The sequence below is a fragment of the Vipera ursinii genome, assembly GCF_947247035.1.
Source record: "Vipera ursinii genome assembly, chromosome: 2".
In the NCBI taxonomy this organism is placed as follows: domain Eukaryota; kingdom Metazoa; phylum Chordata; class Lepidosauria; order Squamata; family Viperidae; genus Vipera; species Vipera ursinii.
The window spans coordinates 200,416,758-200,439,085 of NC_139513.1; the positions used below are offsets into that span (position 1 = coordinate 200,416,758).

The 22,328-nt window shown below is 38.4% G+C and overlaps 1 protein-coding gene across 1 annotated transcript in view; it reads left to right on the plus strand.

Moving 5' to 3' along the window:
- DNAH6 (dynein axonemal heavy chain 6) overlaps window positions 1–22,328 on the plus strand; it is a gene marked incomplete at its 5' end in the record, with an annotated part of 188,976 nt that overhangs the window by 29,325 nt on the left and 137,323 nt on the right. The window contains 16 exons of the mRNA XM_083353480.1: window positions 489–640; window positions 1,565–1,717; window positions 4,870–5,121; window positions 6,302–6,430; window positions 9,460–9,573; window positions 10,997–11,140; window positions 12,910–13,122; window positions 14,237–14,329; window positions 15,908–16,027; window positions 17,226–17,406; window positions 17,955–18,051; window positions 18,549–18,744; window positions 19,376–19,540; window positions 20,306–20,419; window positions 20,932–21,057; window positions 21,500–21,655. Coding sequence (XP_083209606.1) covers window positions 489–640; window positions 1,565–1,717; window positions 4,870–5,121; window positions 6,302–6,430; window positions 9,460–9,573; window positions 10,997–11,140; window positions 12,910–13,122; window positions 14,237–14,329; window positions 15,908–16,027; window positions 17,226–17,406; window positions 17,955–18,051; window positions 18,549–18,744; window positions 19,376–19,540; window positions 20,306–20,419; window positions 20,932–21,057; window positions 21,500–21,655 — 2,405 coding nt within the window. The remainder of the gene's footprint in view (window positions 1–488; window positions 641–1,564; window positions 1,718–4,869; window positions 5,122–6,301; window positions 6,431–9,459; window positions 9,574–10,996; window positions 11,141–12,909; window positions 13,123–14,236; window positions 14,330–15,907; window positions 16,028–17,225; window positions 17,407–17,954; window positions 18,052–18,548; window positions 18,745–19,375; window positions 19,541–20,305; window positions 20,420–20,931; window positions 21,058–21,499; window positions 21,656–22,328) is intronic.

Here is a 22,328-nt window from a genome sequence, read left to right on the forward strand (position 1 = left end):
AATCGGCAATGAATATTCCATAGAAGCGATACCATTTTTTTTACAGCAACCATTTTTTTTAAAAAGTTAAAAGCTTTCGCATTTTCCGGGATGTTTTATCAGAGAAACACTTACAAAACAGAATGGAATATGCCATTGTTAAGCAAATGGCTGGCCTGAAAGCCTACCACTTCTATAAAATTGTATTATTGAGCTGAAGAGATTGTTTGCGTCTAGATTTCATAACATTCTGGAATTGGGAGTGGCTGCTTTCATACAAAAATAAACATTTGTTAATTTCTGTAAAAAAACAACAACTCTCTATAGACCAGACAGGAGAAGATAATCCACTTTGAATGATCTCTGTTCGTCTATAAAAATAATAATAATCTTTTTTCTAAATAAAAAGGGGGAAATGTATTTTTATTCTTTCCCATGAAACACAATGGGTTTTTTCCCCCAAGCAATCTGTAAATGACTAACTGTATCCTTCTGTTTAAAATAAACAGATGTTAAATTTTTTGCTGAACAACTGGAGAAATATCACAGACAACACAAAGAAGCTTTGGCAATCAAACAAAAGAGACCACTAGGTTTGTTCCTCATAGACGCTAAAAAGTTGAAAGACAAACTAATTCCATCACCAAAGCGCTGTTTGGAGGTAAATCCACATTGCCCTTTAACTTCAGTTTTAATGTTCCCATGCCAGATTAGAAATGAAATGAGGCCAATATAAAAAGAAAGTTTCTGCATACTAAGGGGATTTTCCAGAAAAAAAGTGTGTGTGAGAGAGACAATGTAACATCAAGGATGTATGGATTTTTGGTTGATTGATTGCTGATTGTATTTATATCCCAATTTTTCTTTGGAACCTAATAGAAATGTTCCTCCATTTAGTCCCTCCAATAACCTTGGGGTTCAGGGTTGGGTTAAGATAGAGTAACTGGCTCAAAATTGTGCATTAAACTCTATGGAAAACCGTGGAAAGAAAATGCGATGGAACAGATCCAGATCCTATTATGCAATCTCCTCTGATGGCCTGGGCATCTCTTCCTCCAGAATAACTGAAATTTCACCAGATCTCATGCAGTTGCATGACATTTGTATATTCTTGAACAAAATCCTGAAAAATGTTGACCTTACAAAATTTTGAAATCAAACACCATTTTAGCTATTTGTAATCATTCAAAAACAGTTTTAGGGGCAACAGGGGTGCCCCTTGGGGTGTGGTTGGCATTGACCTCTACTCCCAATAGCTAGAAGACATTTTGCAAAATTCTGTCGATACATCATGAACCAAAATTTTATCTACTTTATTTATATCTTGCCTTTATTATTTTTACAAACAACTCAAGGTGGCGAACATATCCAACACGCCTGCCTTCTCCTATTTTACCCACAACAACCACATGAGAAAGAGTGACTGACCCAAAGTCACCTATGTCCATTTAATCATGATGTGGTACTCATTATGAGCTACATAGTCTTGACTGAAGAATAGTCGTGTTAAGTAAATTTCTGTCTAAATGTAACTTTTCCTTTTTATAATCTGTCCACTGCTTTTAATGATTTTTTTTGCATTTAGGTTATTAATGAAATGCTTCCTGTAATAGCAAAGAAAAAAGTGAACACCATTCTTGCTGAGGCAAATGATGCTAAATTTAAACTTGAGTTTCTGCCATGTACAACTACTGAATATGTGGTGACCTTGACATTCCTTGATGAAATACAAGATAGGGTAAGTTCGCCATACTGCTTTTATTAAGTAGCACGGGCTAACAAGTTTCATTTTGCTGCCAGTGCCAGATGCATTTTGCTTGTTTTAGATATCTGACATCTTCTATCTACAGTTAATGAAACCCATATTCTCATAAGAAATCAAATAGATCCTTTTGAACTGGGTATATTTTTTTTCAAGCAGTGGCTAGCCAAAGCCCTTATACAGCACACAAAGAGAACACATTCACTTCTCTTCTACATTTGCTTTCCTGGGAGGTAGATATAATGTAATGTGCATGTTTAAATCAGGTCTTGCTGTACATCCTAGTTGAAATAAATAGGGCATGAAACTATGTATCACAGCTGGCTATGTGGCCTATCAAAGAATAATTTTCTTTCACATCTGCAGTGCCTGGTTAGTGATCACCAGATGTTTCCAACATCTTTCACAAATCCTTGCCATTGGCTTGTTGGCACTAACTGAAGTAGAAAATATTTAGAAGACAGCAGGATGTATGGAGATGTACAGTAAAATCAGTGGAGTTTACACCCAGTCTAGTTAGTACAGGTAGTACTTGTTTTCAGGCACAATTGGCAAGTCAGTTGTTAAGTGAAGTGATCATTAAGTAAAAACCGGACTGTGCTTTTGACCTTACTTCAGCTTTCTTTCGCCTTACAGACCTTCAAAAGTCATAAATATGAGGATTGGTCATAAAATCACTTTTTCATCACCGTTGTAACTCCTAATGGTCACTAAAACAGGGCAGTTGCTAAATGAGGATTACCTGTATTGTAAAAGCTGTAGAAAATCTCATTGGATATATTCATCCCAGAGGAAAAATGATTGTACAATTAGCAGTATCTTCTGCAAGACCAATCAAAATGTTACAAGTCTATAGATTTTCTTTCGGTTATTTGATTCACAGTCAGTGTCTCTTGCCACATCAAACTTGATCTTAAAAATGAATTTGCATTATTACTTTTTATATACAGTTGGCGAATGTCCCTAGGTTTAGTCAAAAGGTAAAGGCATACCACCAATACCATCAACCATTGTATCCTCTTGGATTGTCTCTGGGCGCTGGAATTATTTGCTGCGGTTTTGCTTCTCCCTCAGTGGGCAATTCCAGGTAATGGTGGTAGAAAACCATAGATTGATTTGATGGTTGCCTCATTGTGGGGATCTATCGGGATCAGTTCCTTTTCCTTCCATTCGAAGTTGTTTGAGTTCATTTGGCAGTTTAGACTCTGACAGTATTATGTCCTGATGATGCTCCGGTTTTTTTTATTGTGATTTTGAGCCATGCTGGAAATGTTGCCAAAGTCTTCTTTAGTTCTTGGAGACTGTGAAGGTCTGGGATGAGAAAGAGCAATTGAAATTGACTTCTAGCAAGACAGAGGTGCTATTTGTCTACTGTGATTCTGGGTTGGCCCCAGTGATTGCTGTGAATGAGGAGGCATTGTCATAAGGGAGCGGCTCCTGGAATTGTGGCTGCTGCTAGGGAAACATGTCGAGGCTGTGGTTATGAGGCATTTTGCCTTCCCTCTATTTGGATGATCCAGGAACAAAACAAAAAAAAAATCCCCTTCTCCTCCTCCCCTCTTTTCTCTCAACCTGGGAGCCAGTGGGGCAAGGCATCCCTGTCTCCACCATGACCCAGAGGCAGGGGCACGTCCAACACAATGACTGTTGTTCTTCATCTTAATACAGTATATATATGAAACTACTAGAAGTGGTCATCCCAGTTTGCGGTAAGTGTACTGATGAGTCTCAGTTGTACAAGTAGCCCTTGAGTTATGATTACAATGGAGCCTTCCCATTATGGTCACAAGTGGTGATGGCCATTAAGCAAGATGACCGCACTTAATGAGCCCCACCCCCTGCTCTCCATGATGCTGCCATTAAACGAACGGGCAGGTTATTAAGCAGAGCAGAGAGCGGCTCAAATTTGGGAGGCACTGGGAGGCCTAGTGCAGACCCAGACCTGGCTGCCCAGGCTCTCCCAAGGCTTTCCCCCACCCATGAGGTACCCCTACTCCACTTCTTAGCCCTCAGAGTTCCCACAGTCTTTCAGCTTCCTTTTCACCAATTGACCAAGAAGAAATCAGGCTGGCTGCAGATTCCTTCCCACTCAGGAACTTACAGGATTCAGCCTGCTGCAGATCCAGCAGCACTCTACTTGCCTTTGTGTGTGTGTGTGTGTGGTTTTTTTGCAGCTTCTGAGACATGTGTCCTGCCCAATACGGAATCAGCTTTTTTACAGAGCCTAGCCTTGTGGCAAAGCAGGTGTCATTCTTGTGCACCTGTAGGAGGATCCCTTTGTAAGAAGGTCTCACAAACTCCACAAACAAATGGACCCTGCCTTAAAAATGGAGAATAGCGCCTGTTGCAGAATAGCACGAATTTGGCTAAGTCCAATGCCTAAGGGAAAAGCTAGGTCTTGATTGTCCAAAAAGCAAAAAAAAAAAAGAAGAAGGGGCTCTCTATATGTTAGTGGGGAAGTTGTTTCATAGGGTAGGCACAGCTATAGAAAAGGCTCACTTCCAAGATCCCTGCCAGATGGCAACACTTAACAGAGAGGACCTGGGGCAAATCCAATCTAGTTGGATGAGAATATGACTTCAGTGAAATGAAATCCAGTGAAATGAAACCCCTCAAACAACCTTACTCTGTGCAATATAGGGCTTTAAAGACGATGCCTAGTACCTTTAATTGCAGTACCTGGAAAGGAATTGACTTAGCCAGTGTAGCTTGCATAGCAACAGTATAGTGTGGGCAAACTCTGAGGTGCCTCAAACCGTATGCATTACTGCATTCTGGACTACCTGAAGTTTCTGAATAGTTTTTAAGTGTGTCCTCCTGTAGAGTACATTGCAGTAGTCCAAATGGGAAGTGACTAGGGCATGGGTGATCATGAGCAGGTAAGTCATTGAAATTATCTTTCCCACTCTAGAGAGAGTGAGAGCAAGAAGGAGTGCATTTGAACTTGATTTTTCAGTAGGTAGTGGGTAACATTGATCTCTTAGTGCAATTTTTATATCAGTTTCTGCCCTATATATAAAATGGCATTTTACAACAGTTTAGAATCGCTAAGTGTTGTAAGCTAACCTGTCAAAGTATTTGCAAACAAAACAGAAAAATAATTTGGTTTTTTTTTTACCTTCCCTCAGATTGAAATTCTTGACGATGAATCAAAAGTGGTTTCTAAGATGTATCAGCTTATTGAACAGTATATTATACCAACTCCTCCTGAAGATTTTGCTTTGTTTTCAAGTTTGAAGCCAACTATTGTTGCTGTTCGTAATGCAATTGATAAATCTGTGGGTGAAAGAGATGCCAGCATTATTAAATTCTGCCAGCTCCTAGATGAAGATGTTCATGATCTAAATGAAGAAGTTAAAGAAGTTAGACTTCTAGCACAGGTATTTAATTTAATTTAATTTAATTTAATTTTTTTGTAATCCATAAATTACTGAATTATGACTCGTCACAGCCAGATGTTAAAACTGGATTTGCATTTTTATCCAGCTATCAAGTCCTTCCCATGGACTTGTGATAGACAGATGTTGATGTTTTATAGTGTTAAAGGTATTGTCACAGAAGGTAAGCTGTTCCAAGTAAAGCTGCCTTTTGCAACTGACCAGTGGTCAATGCCAATTTTGTCAGTGCCGATGGTGTTCAAGTGGTCCTCCAGTTGTTTTGCAATTGCACCCATGGGCCTATTACAATTGGTGCTACGTGTGCTTTCTTTTGCCACAGTCATTCTATTTTTATTTGCAGGTCTTTGCATTATATAGTTGTTGTTATTATTTGCTAGTTATTTACTATTATTAGTTTCAGTAGCTGTGCGTGCTAAACCCAATATGAATTAGAAAGCCATGCTATGTGGTAGAATCATGCTTTGCCAGCAAAAATTCTCAAGGTTAGCATCATATTTTAATATATTAAAAAAACATGTTTTGGGTAAAAAGGCAATGAAAAGTCTTTGACTAAGAAGCAAGAGAAGCAATTGACAAACTCAATGGATCCAGTATAAGGAACTTCATAAATCAGGTATTCAATGAGGACTTTGGGGTTTTGAATGAAGAAATATGATGAAATTCGATTTTCTTCAGAAAATCTGTTTTAATGGTAGACACACATTAAAAGTGATAGGAAAACCTTGACAGCCCCACTTTAAATAGATAGAACTGGATAGAATTTGAAGGCTGAACAGCATGTACAGAATCCTCTAACTCATTCTTGGAAAATCAGGGGCATGAGAAAAAGACTTCCCAATTCTGGCTTCCCTGTGTGAGCAGGAGAGCCATCCATTTATTATGTATTCATGCTCAACTGAACTGCTCTTTTATCAAGTATTGAAATAAATGTTTGCCTAGCTCTTTTTTCAGTTGATAATAGAGAAAAATTAATCAGTGTTCCATGATAATTTTTGTAGTAAGATTTAAATCAAGCAGAAAAAAATAATTGCATTTATATTCTACTGTACACTGAATATAATCTCTCTCCTCACTGGATTTAATTGTATAGTTTGGTGTACAGCATTTATATATAACCTTAACGATAGCTGATTATAAAATGACTTCTGGTTTTTTTTAATAGGATCCTCAGATTCTGGATGCAGAGGCTGATCAAGAGAAAGTAAAAACAGTTCTAAGTGAGTTGCAAACCCTTCTTGATGAAATACAAAAACGGGCATTCCAGTATAAATCCTACCAGAAAAACTTCAAGGTAATTTGTCCACAGTTCCATTTTGGTTTGTACTGTAGATGGATGTTTAAATTGTGATTTGCAAAATGAAACAAGTCCCATAATGCATGAGATAGTGTACTATATATTACTTGTAACACTGGCCTGCAATAGGAAGGCTAGGTTCAAATTCCCACTCTGTGGTAGAATATCGACTGCCTTGAGCATAACCAATTTCATAGGGACACAATGATAAAATCAGAGTTAGGAAAGAGTGCTTGATTTCCTAATATCCCTTATTTCAGGGGCCGGATGCGTGGGCCGGATGCGTCACCAAGAAACCGCGCCCATCCTATTCCCGGCAATAGGAAAAAAGCTCCGATACGTCGCGCGACGTCACGTGACGTCGCAAGTTTGACATGTCTGCCTTATTTAGTTTATTTAATCCTAATTCTGCATATTCCAGAATGGTTCTATTGAAACAATAGCCAATGGTTTGTTGATTCTAATTGTATCACTCAATCCTGCTGGTTCTTATAATACAGTCCTGAACAGAATACAATTATAATGTACTATCCAAGGTCTCTCTCTCTCTCTAATAATGAGAGACCTCCCGGCTAGACTACTGCAATGCTCTCTACATGGGGCTGCCCCTGAGGACCACTCAGAGGCTTCAGCTGGTGCAGAATGCAGCCGCGCGAGTTGTGATGGGAGTCTCCTGATACTCTCATGTAACACCTCTTCTCCACGAGCTGCATTGGCTTCCAGTTGCCCTCCGGGTGAGATTCAAGGTGCTGGTGATGACCTATAAAGCCCTAAATGACATGGGCCCGGATTATCTAAGGGAGCACCTGCTGCCAGCATCAATTTCCCATCGTCCTGTGTGCTCCCACAGGGAGGGCCTCCACAGGGTACCACCGGTCAAGGATTGCCGATGGGCGATCCCCAGGGGGAGGGCGTTCTCTGTGGGCGCGCCTGCCCTATGGAATCAACTGCCAACGGAACTCCGGACTGCCCCCAACCTTCGTTCATTTCACCGGGACCTAAAAACCTGGCTCTTTGAGCTATCTGGTCTGGACTGAGGGGTTTAATGTTTTTAAATTGTGATTTTAATTTTTGCGGCTAGACTTAATTTAATTTAATTTTAATTATATATTGTATTGTTTTTAAATTTTGCCTTGTAAACCGCCCTGAGTCCTTTGGGAGTAGGGCGGTATATAAACCAAATAAATAAATAAATAAATAAATAAATAAATAAATAAATAAATAAATAAATAAATAAATAAATAAATAATATTTCTTTATTGGGGATTTGGGAGTGTTTTCATTTCTTTTCTGCTTTCTACTCAGCACTTACATTTCTGGGTCAGGTGAAAGAATTGAAGTAATCACACAAATGTTTACTTAAACACAGGACAATTAACCAAACTACAGGAGAAAATACAGGAGTAGCTTTGGTAACTGGATGCAGCTCTTCAGTGTGCAGCGAATAAATATTTGTGGTTAATTAAAAATATTCATTCATAATTCACAATAGTGCATGGAACCACAATAGCCCCATGCTAATCAATATGTTTTAAATTACATCTGGACTAATTCAATCATGTGCAAACAGCTTTCTTTTTTATCATCCATCTCAAGAGGCTATGAAATCAATCACACATCTTTCTTTAGAACACAATACATTGTTTTACAATGCATAGTTTTTGTATGTATTGTAAAACATCTCGCCGAGACATGGGTGGCAAATACATTTGATGAATTAAATAAATAGTTTTACAATACATTGTTGTATCGTGGCAATGACATGGCTCCTTTTGTTAGTCTTCCCCCTGTCTAACTATTATTGCACCACAGGCAATTGTGTCCCTGCTACTGTTGAGAATGTTGTAAGGAAATCTGTCTGCAAACGCTGGCTTATCTGTTCAATGATTGCTTTGTTTTTAATGCAAAAGTTAGAGTTCTTATAGGTCAGTAGTTAGCGTTTGTATGAGCTGTCCTGCCTACAGAAAAGAAAAAGCAATGAAAAAAAATAAATACAGGTAAAAGAAGGCAGCTAAATGCCAAAAATTATGTTGATATATATTTTACACACCAGTTTTGTTTTTGAGTAGAAAAATTGCTACTGCAGTGACTGCAGTTTGCAGTCATGGAAGTGAAATGGAATGCTACTTCTTTTGTGACCTTGGCATGCAAAACAAGTGGACAAAGAGGTTGCTTCAATTTCCACTTCAAAACCATTTCAAATTTTACTTTGTCAGAGTGTAGACTGTGCTGAACGTTTCTATACGGTGTTTCAGGTAGAGCTGTTTCCTAAGCACTAAACAAATGATGCTTCTATTCTTTGCGCATTCTTATTTTGAGACGTGGTTTAATAATACAATATAAGCGTAAGCTGCAATGGGCCTAACAAAGCATTACTTCCCTCTTTCCTTTTCTTTCTGACTAGGAGACTTAGTTACCATTCAATTTTATCTCCAGAGAATTCTGCCTTATTTTTTTTAAAAAGCAAGCCAGAGGTCATGATTTAACTGGTTTAAATAATGCTATTTTATAGCAAATAATTATGGAAACATCAGCTTTATATACTGATTATTTGAAATGGATTCTCAGGGATGACTCACACCCTGGACGGTATCTCTTTACTCTCCTACCATCCGGTAGGAGATATAGGAATATAGCCAGCCGTGCCAACAGGCTGAAAAATAGCTTTTATCAGTGGGCTATTAGGCTTTTAGATGGGACATAATCTTATGCAGAATTGACTTGGGAGGCCGGTGTGTGGTGTAGTCGGTTCACATGGTGTGATAGGATGGAGGGTTTGTTGTCACTGTGTGTTGGGGGGGGAGAGCACGGGGGGAGGCTCAGCTAATCTCAATGTACACATGTTGTACTTTGACAATAAAGATTTATTATTTATTATAAACTTTGATTATTTGAAATGGATTGATCTTTACTCTTCAGATTTATCAGTATTTTGTACTGTATATTTTCTTCAAATATGTACCATATTTTACAACATATGGGCTTCAAATGAATGTAATTCAATTATTTCAATTGTTTCTTGAAAGGTGGATATAACAAAATTTGATACTTTGGAGGAAGTTTCTGCAGAGTTAAAATTGAAACAACTGTTGTGGGATTCTCTTTCTGAATGGTCAGTACTTGAGGAAGACTGGATGGAGGTAAATTATGTATATTGGAATCTAAAATTATCCATATAAATGTAAGGATTTAACAATTTAAAGAAGTTTGGTTTTAAAGGGAGGCATAAGTGTTACTGGCCAAATAAAAGTAATTTTAATTTAATTATTCTTTGGGCTCCCTAGCTTTCAAGTCACCTTGATCTGAAAGAGAACAACTAAAAAGAAGATAAGAAGGTCCTTAATAAACAAGAAAAAATATAGCGTTATTTCTCACATAGATATTTCTGTGAGACTGTGAATATTTTATTAATAATATTGTATATAAATTTCAGGGAAATGCAAAGTATCCATTTCCTATTTGTATATAAATTCACTATACTGAATGCATAGTTGTTGTTGTTCCCCTCCCCGCCTCTTACTCTATCTATTTATTTAATAGCAGCTTCATCCTTCCTCCTCCTCCCCCCCCCTTTTTTTTTCTTCCTGGTTTAACCAAGTTTTGACAGCTGGTTGGCAAACAGAAGAATACCTGGCTGCATCTGTTCCATCACATTGCTTGGGCCTTCCTGGAAGTGAGAAGCATGGCGTGGAGATTAAAAAAAAGGATGTGATGGCTATAAGCACAAACGTGCAGTTTATTTTATTCAAAATGTATTTTTCATAGAAGCCAGAGACCTCAGGAATTGTCAAAGAAGGAAGAAGGAATCGTGTTCCAAAGTGCAGCCTATGTCTAGAAAAGGCGACTGTCCTTTCTCTTCTTCAGTGTAATCTCTTAGGCCCCTTAAATGTCATATTCAAAGATGAACCTTTCAGGAATAACATGAAATGTGGCAATCAGTGTAGAGTAAACTTAGTGGAAAATTGATAGAAATCAAAGAATACATACAAGTATGTACGACTCTGTGTTTTGAACCAGCTGTATTGTACGAGGGTTGGTTTTTTTTTAAGGGCAGCCCCTAGTAGATCTTTTTATGGTAGACAAATCGATTTGTTTTAAGAGGCCACCTAACTTTTTAAAGGGATTCTGAATAACTTACAATTGTATTGAAACATGAAAACAAAATAACTAAAAACAAAGCACAGTAAACGTTCTAGGACCAAAGTACAAAATCATAAAATAATGAAAGAAAAGGAAGAACAATGCCCAAGGCCAACCACTCTACAGCTCATTAAAAAATTTCTCATTCTGAATCGGTTTTTTCTCGTGCTCATCTTCCAAGAAGGATCCGGATTTCCTTGGTGCGAATATTGTTCCTTTCTTTCAAAAAAGAAATACATGGAAATTTAATGCTCTTAATTTAAGTAAGTATCCTACTGACTTCACTGGAGCTAGCATTTTTTCTGCTCATATCTGTATAAGGTTTGGTTTTTGTTGATTATTTTAAAGTACATTTCTTACAACACAAATATTTAAAAAGTTTTCCAAGTAATAACTTTTTTTTTGCTTACATATTTTCCGTAGTCTAAATTTGATAGCTTGGATCCAGAATTACTGAATGGTCAAGTTTCCAAATATGCTAAATTTGTAAATCAACTGGAAAAAGGCTTGCCACCTAATAATGTTGTCCCACAACTCAAGGAGAAGGTGGAGAAAATGAAAGAAAAGGTACAAATGGCCATTTGAAAATGTAATACAAAGAAACACTTTCAGATGAAAAAAAAATGTGAGCAGGGCAATGAATTAGGGAAGTGACTAAAAGGAAATAAAAATTATACAGAAATATTCGTCAAGTCAGATTCACGTTTACAATATTACATCCAGCATTAAAGAGAAAAGACACGGATGAGTAAGGTGCTTTCAGAATAAACAGTGAAGCAAGACCAAATCAAGATTTGAGTAGAGAGAATTAATAAATATTGCATAAATCTTGGTTTAAACTGAAGACCATAGTTTTAGGTCACTTCATAGCATAATAGCTAGTTGACAGAGTTCTATTGTACCCTGGTAAAGTTGCTACCAAGATGTGACCTAGAGCATATTCAGATATCTAACTCTAAAATTCTTGTTTTCCATTAATCATATATTTCAGCAATACAACCCAAAATGTATTTTGCTATATTGAAGGCTAAATTGTATTTCGTACTAGCTTCAAAGATCTCATCATTCTTCATTAGATAGAATGAGGACCCAGAGACTTTCTTATATACTTACAGTCAATGGTGGGATTCATATATGTGAACAACCAGTTCTCTGTGTGGATGCCACTTCCGGAAGTCCATTCTCGGTCTGGGCAATAAAAAATTTGCTACCGGTTCTGCTGAACTGGTGCAAATCGGCTGAATCCTACCACTGCTTACAGTTTTTTTAAAGGGGTGACCGAAAGGAAGAAAGTGGAAAAAGGCAGAAGAAATTCATTACATTAGAATTAAAATTCTGCCCTCTGGAAAGTCAGCAACTTCAGTAGTAATCCATGTAGTATATTTATTTTCTACAAGAAATAATTCTAGCCATGCCAACTCATTTTTCAGACCTGCACATAGATTCAGAATTTAATTTCTGAAACTTGGATGTTATACTTTTTGCAATCAATTTCTTCTATTGCCCCACTCCACAATTGTGCTTTAGCTTCATATAAATGGAGCTGCCACATCTTATTGTTTGCTAATATGTCATTTAGACTTGTTCTTCTTTCTTTTTTCCCAACACTGCTCATAAGGGCTTAGTAGATTTAACACCGTGCCATATACTTGAGCCATTCAGAAAAGTTTCTGTGTGCAATGCGTTGCTATCTTGGTCATGTAACTACATGTTCATAGATTTCCTATGCAGTTTTAACAAGTAGTCTTCTCTCACCACTATCCTACATAAAACACCCTATTAGAAAGGATTTTGTTTTTAAAGCGCTTGCATTATCTGCACAAATAATGGCAAATGCATGGTTGATCATGGAAGAGATGGAGTGGGAAGAATAAATCAGGAACATTATTTTATTTTCTATTTGAGTAGAGGAATAAAAGGATTTTTGTTAGATCATGGCCCATGGAGGCTCAGATTCACTGACTGGCCTGTGGACCAGCATAAACGACATTCATATGGACTAGATTGGGAGAACAAGGATAAATAGTGTTTAACATGGTTAGCAAACTATTTGTATGTTAGCACAGAAATTCAAAAACCACAGCCTGTAATATACAGATATGATAGATAGAGCAATCCAAAGATAGAGCAATCCAAATCAAATCTGATTATATTTAAATATGTATTTAAAGTATTGGAAAGTTATGAGCTAGTCACCTTGGAAACCTCTTAAATTATGACGGAACTCATCATAATTTATTATTATGTTGTAACAGTCTGTTGGTTAATCCGATTGTTTACTGAAACAGGACAGGCGTGTGAATTGAGCTGTATTGATACACTTCTCATTCTTTCAGCTTCCAGTTATCACAGATCTTAGAAATCCTTTTTTGAAACCCAGACACTGGGCAATTCTGGAACAAATAGTTGGTGCACCATTAGTAGACATGGAAAATCCATTAACCCTGGAGCGACTTACTCAGATCAGTGCTTTTGAATATACTCAGGAGATTCAGGATGTTTCTGGACAAGCTTCAGGAGAAGCTTCTCTGGAGATTATTCTCAAAAAGGTACCTTTTAATACAATATAAAATACTCATCCTGGACTGAAATAAGTTGTATTGATTGGTTATACTGAAGCTTCAATAATATATTTATTGAACTCACTTGGAGTTTAACAGTTTCTAATACAACATAAGGTAGAGCACAACAATCTTCCAAGTAAATGTTGAGTAGTTCACTGCTTGAATTACAGTGGTCACATCAGTAGAAAAACTTCATGAATAAGAGAATCAAAAAAGTTATAGACATAATAGCTGTCGTGATACCAGCGTGGGTATCTGAGGTTTCATGATAAACTGTTACAAACTGGAGTTTTCTAAATAGCGATTTATCAAGCATTTTTCTTTCTTTGTTGGTTTTGCTTCTTACAGACAAAATTGAAAATGGTTTTTAGCTCTTACTCTGTCTCACTTTTCCACCTCCTCCAATGTATACGCGGAGTCCTTGACTTACGTAGTATTTAACTATCATTAGACGTTACAATGGTGCTGAAAAAAAGACTTACCACCTGTCCTCATACTCTGTTGCAGTGTCCCTGTTGTCACATGATTAAAATGTGGGCACTTGGCAGTTGGCATTTATTTATCATGATTACAATGTCCTGGGGTCACATTATCTCTTATTTGCAACTCTTCCAGTCAATTTCTGACAAGCAAAGTCAACGGGAGAAGCCAGATTCACTTAACCGCCATGAGATTCACTTAACAATTGAGGTGATTCATTGAACAATCGTGGCAAACCGGTTTTAAAATCAGGTCTAACTCACTCAGGTCTAGCCACTTTGCTGAGCACCTGATATTGTGGTCTCAATTGTGATCATGTCAAGAACTACCTATATGTTTATTTGTTCAGCAACTAACTTTATCTATGTATGATCATCCATTTTATCAAACAAACAAACCTGTTGGTGGTGGAGATGGCTATAGTTGCCTTTCTTTATTCCTTTTTGCTTGTTCACTGATAATCCCAGGCAGCTGTGTATAAACTGTGTAAACAAACCATAAATGGAGGCATTTGTATGGTTAGCTGGACAGGCTGTTTGTTTGCTGATAAGCTTATGTGGTATGAATGCTTCCAGTTCGTCAAAATTATATTCAGAATTGCATTAAACTTTTCTTCCAGGTGGAAGATGCCTGGAAAACAACAGAATTCATTATAATTCCTCATCGTGATTCAAAAGATGTTTTCATCCTTGGTGGCACAGATGACATTCAGGTTAAAAACTATTTTTGTCTAAATTAGCTTTTAAAGCAAATTGTCTCTATTCAGTCCATATTGAGAAATTTGGCAAAAACTTGTAAAATATTCAATCTAGACAGCAGACTACTATGTTCACTCACTGGACAGTTCCCTTACCGCTGTGCCATGCCATACTCTACCTTTCGGTTCTAGGAAAACAGTTACCTATTGCAGTCCACATAGGTGCAGTGAAATCAATCAGCTTTAAACTAAAAATTCCTTTTTGTTGGCCTGTTGGTCACTAATACCTTTACTATTCACATTTCATTGGCCAAGCAAAGCAAGCCTCTGTCAGAAAATATATAATTCTTCTGGAATTTACAGTGTGTCTTGCCCTTCTCACAACATGCACACACCAAAAGGGTTTAAAATCTTTATTGAGGCTGTGAAAGCTGCTAAGATTACTCCCCAGGGCTCACTCACATGAAATAAATGCAGTTCCCAGTGAATCCAAGCCCTGAGCAACCTCAAGTCCGGGGCCAAAGAGAGCAAGTCTGTAAACCCTCACAAAAGGGTTTACAGATACAAGCCCACAGTCCACGCACAGTACACGAAGCTAAAGCCCAAGTCTAAAATCCAAAATACAAGATCCAAAGTCTAGTCGTGAGGTTCAGCAAAATAAGGTACAGGTCCAGAATCAGGGGAACGGAAGTCACAAAGTTGGAGCATATCCATGGCAGGAAACGGATGGGTTGTTGTCTCCAACTTCGCTTTGCTCCATGTGCTGGGCTAAGTAGCTGCCAGCCAGTGCAGGTCATTAGGAGGGGGGAGGCTGCTTCTTTGCGAGTAGCCTTGTCAACCTCCTTTTGGCCCTGTGTGCCCTGGATCCAGTGGAGAAAGACAATTTTTCCTCATACCTGCTAACTGACTGCAGCTGCATCCCTTCTCTGCCCCACACTTCTGGCTGGTAATCCGAGCGTCCTGGCTGCAGCTGTTTCTCTTCTTTCTCCTTTTCAGCCAGGCATTTATTTGTCCGGCTGCTCTCCCAACAGTCCTTACGAGGTTCCTGGCCTCTCTTCCTCCTCTTGCCCATCCTCCGGGGTACAAAATTCCCTGCTTCTTCCTGACACTCTTCCGTACCCCACTCTGAAGTCCCCAGAGCCAGCTCTTCTTTGTCATCCAAGCCAGCATCCGGGGAAGCCATTACACAACAAAATACTAACTGTTTGAAACTTCTCTAGATGGTGGACAAGGACATAGAGAAATCCATTTTAAAAGCTATTTTTGTTCAGGTGGTGTGCAACCAATAATAGATACAGGTAGTTTTCAATTTATGACCTCCACTGAGCCCAGAATAACAGTCATAAATTGGAGTGGGGCAGCCCCACACAGGCCCAGGACCAGGCCCACGCACTATTTCAGGCTCAGGCCCACACTGCAGGTAAATATTGATAAATATAACCCCATACAAGCAAAGGTTGTTTGGGGATCCTCTATAATTCTTGAAAGTGGGAGGGGTCCTAAGACAAAAGCCTTTAAGAAACACTGAACTCTCGTGTATCGCTGGAAGTTCAATTGACAGAACTGAGGATGTTGTTTTACTTTTTCTTTAAGGTCATTCTAGATGATAGTACTATTAATATAGCAACGATTGCCTCTTCACGGTACGTAGGCCCTCTCAAACCACGAGTTGATGAATGGCAGAAACAGCTCTCTTTATTCAGTCAGACATTGGTGCGTACCACTTTTTTAAATATTTTCTTCTAAATTTTGAAGTTTGCCTTAAAAGAAAGACATCATCTTGGCAATGTTATTTAATACCTGCTTAGTTCATCTTAGGCACAGCTCACTTGGCAGCATTTTGGCCAATCTCAAAAAAGCTAAATTGGGTCAAACCAATTAGTAATTTGAATGGGAGGTCTCCAGGAAAGTGGAAGGCTGTAACCTCACTTATAACTAGAAGAAGGCAATGGCAAAGTGTTTCTAATTACTGCAAAAAAACTCAAAACAACCTGGTAAAGTCACCAGGAATCAAGCTTAATTTGAGGGATATTTTATTGTACAAAAATATCCTTTAGAATGTTAATATTTAATATTCACGTAGATGATGATTAAATATTCAACTAGCTTCAAAGAGACCCAGGTTCAGGTCCTCTCTTAGCTACAACATGACATTGGAGCAGTCACTATCTCTCAACCCACTCTCAGGGCCTGTTGTTATGGGGAAAAATGGAGGAAAAAGTGCTGAATTAGGGACGCAGTGGCTCAGTGGGTTAGGATGCTGAGCTTCTCGATCAGAAAGTCGGCAGTTTGGCGGGTCGAATCCCGAGTGCCGCGTAACAGAGTGAGCGCCTGTTACTCGTCCCAGCTTCTGCCAACCTAGCAGTTCAAAAGCACGTAAAAATGCAAGTAGAAAAATAGGGACCCACTACGGTGGGAAGGTAACAGCGTTTCGTGCTCCTTTGGCGTCTAGTTATGCTGGCCAAATGACCACGGAGACGTCCTCGGACAAGCGCTGGCTCTTCGGCTTTGAAATGGAGATGAGCACCGGCCCCTAGAGTCAGAACGACTAGCATGCATGTTCGGGGGAACCTTTCCCTTTACCTTTAATAAATAAATTAATGTATCAGTCAGGTGACAGTGATTTTTTTTGGAAAGATGTAAACAAAGCACTGGCACTATTTTCAGTGAATATTAAATAATTTAGCTATAAAAAGATTTTGAAAGGGTTTTTCTCCACTATTTCTGCTGGTGGCAGTTTTACTTGAGAACCAGTATCCACACTAATACCTTTGTGGAGGGAAAGCACCCCAGTTATTGTATAAAGTGTATCCTGTGTAATTTTTGTTGCACGCAGATGGAAAGGAGCATTTCCAAAGATTATAAGTAACATTTTTCTCATACCTTTATGCCTACATTTCTTGTTTTCTAGGAGGAATGGCTGACATGTCAGAGGAATTGGCTCTATTTGGAAAGCATTTTCAGTGCTCCTGATATTCAAAGACAGTTGCCTGCAGAAGCCAAAATGTTCTTGCAAGTCGATAAGTCTTGGAAGGAAGTTATGAGAAAAGTAAATCGACTGCCTAATGCCCTCCGTGCCGCTACTCAGCCTGGTAATAATACAGTATGCCTAAATTATGTGCTGCTTGCATTAAACCGTGTATCACCTGCATTCAAAGGTAGCTACACATCTTGTTTCCTACATCTACTCACAACACCAGAAATCTGTCAAGTAACGTATGCACAACTCGTTACAGTATCCATTCATATTCTGACCTCATTTTGATCGAAAAGGGCTTATTCCTTTATAAATTCTTGCCCATGCTTTTACCATTCTTTCTCTTTTCCTCTAGGATATTTTTTACAGGATTTCTGACTAATTCCTAACACTCCCAGCACTACATTCAGTAAATATACAATAAATAAAAGCATTCAATGTAGATTAGAATCACCCCACCTCAGTAGAATCGTTGCCCATATTGCGTATTTGTGTATTGTTAAATTAATAATTATTCTGCTTTTGCCTGATGCATTTCAAAAGATTGCATCTCATAGGATAACATGGTATGAAACATAGCGCGTATGCTAAGATTCATCTTCAGACAGTAGCCTTTTCCTGTTTTCATTTTACACTTTTATCCATTATCTTTCTCTGACGCAGGCCTTTTAGAGACCTTTCAGAATAATAATGCTCTTCTTGATCAGATTCAGAAATGTCTGGAGGCCTATTTGGAATCCAAGAGAGTAATTTTCCCAAGGTTAGTTAAGAATCAGTAAGAAGATAATTAAGTCATCTGTTGCTTTATCCTTTATAAGCCGGGAATGCAATCCTGGCAAAGTTTATGTATATTGAATCCCGTTGATTTAAATGAAGGAGTTAATTTGCTTCCATTGAAAGTAATTAGGACTTAATTACTTCAATTTAGGATGATCATTGCTGTTTTTTTATTTATTTAAAATGATACTCATTGCAAAGAGTGAATTTAATTAGATGCTTAAAGGCCGTCTCGCGTTTAAATAAAAGCACTTACGGTACCATTGAAATACTGTACGTTATACTGTCCTAAGCTAAAATCGGGAATGCTGCCTAAAATTATCTACCCAGTACTTTTTTTATTTGTATTCATTACATATGTTAAGGCCTCCCAACTTTGGAAAGGCTAATAAGTATAATTACAAAATGTATTTTATAAAACATTAAATAGGCTTAATCTGTATTTCAATTTACATTTTACAACTTTTAATGTTACCTCAGATTCTACTTTTTATCGAATGATGAGCTCTTGGAAATATTGGCCCAAACTCGCAATCCTCAAGCAGTTCAGCCTCATTTAAGGAAATGTTTTGATTCTATTTCTAAACTGGAGTTTGCCTACATGGCACCAGCTGAGGGAGAAGAAAAAGTTCTCACTAATGATATTCTAGCAATGCTGTCCCCTGAAGGTGAAAGGGTAAGCATTTTTTTAAAAAATATCTATGAAAATGCCTATGAAAATGTCTATGCCTATGATAACTATAAATAAGATAATTAGAAGGTATATAACAAGAGCCCTGTAAAGGGTGGATGGATGGGTGGCTATATTTCCCCTTATGTATATAAAATCACTAAATAGTATTAGATACCATTTAATATCTGGTGTTTTAGTTTTTCACATAGGCAAGAATTGTAACTATTCATATACCAGTGAAAGTAAACGAAACTGATTCTTCACAATTCCATCTTTTTAAAATAGACTATTTTTCTGGAAGAACTTCATCCTGGTTTCACTTTTTTGGGGTACTGTGTTAGAGCAAACAGAATATCAGGCGTCTGAATATTGCTGAATCAGTTATTTTAAAAAGTCCTAATTGAGAATATTTTAAAAAAGAAACTAGAACTTTTGTACACACAACTTTTGAAGCATTTTTTTCCATTTTTGTGCTGGATAAATATGACTTACATCATTAGTAATTTTGTAGTCAACCATATTTACTGGAGTTTGCCTACCTGGTACCAGCTGAGGAAAAAAAGTGATATGACTGTTTTTTGGGGGAAAAACATAACAGTTACCCTCTCAGTGAATGGAAGGTTTGCCTTTTTAGGTTGGCCTGGGAAAAGGACTCAAGGCCAGAGGAAATGTTGAAGACTGGCTTGGTAAAGTTGAAGAAGCAATGTTTACTTCCCTTAGACGATTGAGCAAAGCTGCCATTGCAGATTATCAAACTAGAGAAAGAACAGAGTGGGTTATTGCTGGACATCCTTCTCAGGTAAACCACACTCTTTAATGACTTGAGTTTCACAAGCATCTTATTGCTTTATCTTAGGATTTCAGTATACTGCTCCTTAGGGACACAGTGACTCAGTGGGTTAGGATGCTGAGCTTGTCGATCAGAAGGTCGGCAGTTTGGCGGGTCGAATCCCGAGTGCCGCATAACAGAGTGAGCGCCTGTTACTCGTCCCAGCTTCTGCCAACCTAGCAGTTCGAAAGCACGTAAAAATGCAAGTAGAAAAATAGGGACCACTACGGTGGGAAGGTAACAGTGTTCCGTGCGCCTTTGGCGTCTAGTCATGCCGGCCACATGACCACAAAGACGTCCTCGGACAAGTGCTGGCTCTTCGGCTTTGAAACGGAGATGAGCACCGGCCCCTAGAGTCGGAAACGACTAGCATGCATGTGTGGGGGAACCTTTACCTTTACCTTTATACTGCACCTTGGTAATAGTTGAGTTCTTGGGATCAAGCATATTCCCAATTTTATGATAGAAATCTTTCAAATCATAAGCTGGCTGTTAATAGATATACAGTAGCTGCTTACGTTGAACCAAGTTCAAAAGCAATCAGATTGGTGGTAAAGATCAGTGCGATAATAAGCCTAATGTATTGAGATTGTTGAAGAATGGCTCTGAAAGTTCAGTTTTGTGTGGTAGAAATACTCAGTAATGTTTAAATGATAAAATCAGAACATTGAAGCTAGATATCATCTCCAGCACAATATATGTCTGTCTGAATTCTGTTTTGTTTTCTTTATATAGGTTGTGTTGACCATTTCTCAGCTCATGTGGTGTCGTGATCTCACTCAGTGTTTAGAAGGAGAAGATCATGATCATTTAGTAGCTCTGGAAGAGTTTGAAAATGATAATTTTGATGTGAGTATTCAGTTTCTTTTATTATTTTTTTAACATATTGGTGTTATTTTACACTTTTATAAATGTAAATGTAGAAATATTTTAAAATCAAAATAATGTTTATGGATGGTGCCTTTTTATATAAAGCATAAATCATTCTAATCTGAAATGCCTACTTGAAAAGACATTTTACACATTTAAGCAGTTCTTAAATAGATAACCATGTATATAACAGGGGTGTCAAACTCACAACGTCACGTGACGTGTCACGACGTACAGCGACTTTTTTGCCATTGCCGGCAGTGGGGTGGGCGTCGTTTCGCTATGATGCATCCGGCCGGCGGGCCGGCAGTTTGACACCTCTGATGTATAATATCAAATATGGCAATGATCTTCATTGCTGATGAAACTGTTCAAGAAAGTTCCTATGATCTCTTTGGCTTCAGTAACATTTTCTTCAATTTAACCTATCCCTGTCCTTTCTATATAAGGCATTATGTTAAGTAAAGATTTTGTTTCATTTCATTTCACAGAGACTAAACGCATTGGCTTCACTAGTCCGCGGCAGCCTTCCCAAAATTCACCGATATATCATAACTGCACTCATTACTATTGACGTACATGCAAGAGACATTGTTACAGAACTTGTACAACAAAAGGTACATTGATTTTGTTTAAATAATATGTGTAGACCAGGGGTGTCAAACTCAATTTCATTGAGGGCCACATCAGCATTGTGGTTGCCCTCGGGGGGCCCGGTGGGTGTGGCCTGGGTGGGCGTGGCCTACTGGGTGGGCATGGCTAGAGTGCGTATGGCCTACTGGGTGGGCATGGCCAGCTCTACGTCATTGGCATCAAGGGTGCCTATGGGGGCCTGGGCAGGAGTGGGACAGATCTGAGGGTCTCTGGCAGAAGGAGGGTCTCTTGGCCAGGGCCAAGGCAGCGGGAGCCGTTCCATCACTGTTTCCAGGATGGCTTCGGGGGCCACATGAAAGCACTTTGCGGGCCGGATCTGGCCCCCGGGCCTTGTGTTTGACATGTCTGGTGTAGACTTACCATTTTAAAAAATAATAATAAAACATTTTCTGTTTATTTGGCAAGGTGGATTCTGTGGACAATTTTGACTGGCAAAGACAACTGCGCTACTATTGGGACCTCGATTTAGATAACTGTGTGGCAAGGATGGCTTTATCTCAATATACCTATGCCTATGAATACTTGGGTGCATGTCCAAGATTAGTGATAACGCCACTCACGGTAATGTATTGTTGTTATTTTCTTGCCTGCAAGAAAAAATTATTTCAGTGGAAAGAGACTGTGGGAGGAGAGGTTTGGGAAATGAAAAAAAGCAGAGAAAACAGGAAATACAGCAGAGCAATGACAAGTTAACAGCGGGAGGCTAAAAGTGGTAGGGTGAAGGTTGATGACATTTGGAGATAGTGATGATCACCATGGAGCTTTGGGGCTAAACTTTCTCTTCTCACAAGGTAGATGGTGCAGCTGAAAGGACCTTTGTAGTAGAACTTCTTACCCCCTACCCCCCACCAAAAACCCCACCTGGAAAGAAAAAACAAATAGAGACATTGATGAGGGAACAGAAAAAAATAAATACAATACAGGTCCCGTAAGATTGATTGTGGTAGCCCCATGAGACTAGTTTAAGTGTAAGGTGAAAAATAAAATTAATTGTCATGCTCTGATTTCAATTCTAGTTAAAAAGCCTCTAGCCTACATAGCCTCAGGACTAGGTTGGGGGCAGATTTAGAAGTCAAAAAGAAGCTTATTGAGAAACCAGTTGTTTTTTCTTTGTCTCGAGAGTCCAAAATTAAGTCAGAGATCCACTGACATTCCATATAATTATGGCACGACGTGATGTTGCAACCTAACTGTGCAGTTGTAGGTATGTCATGTTCAGATTTCCTCACACTAT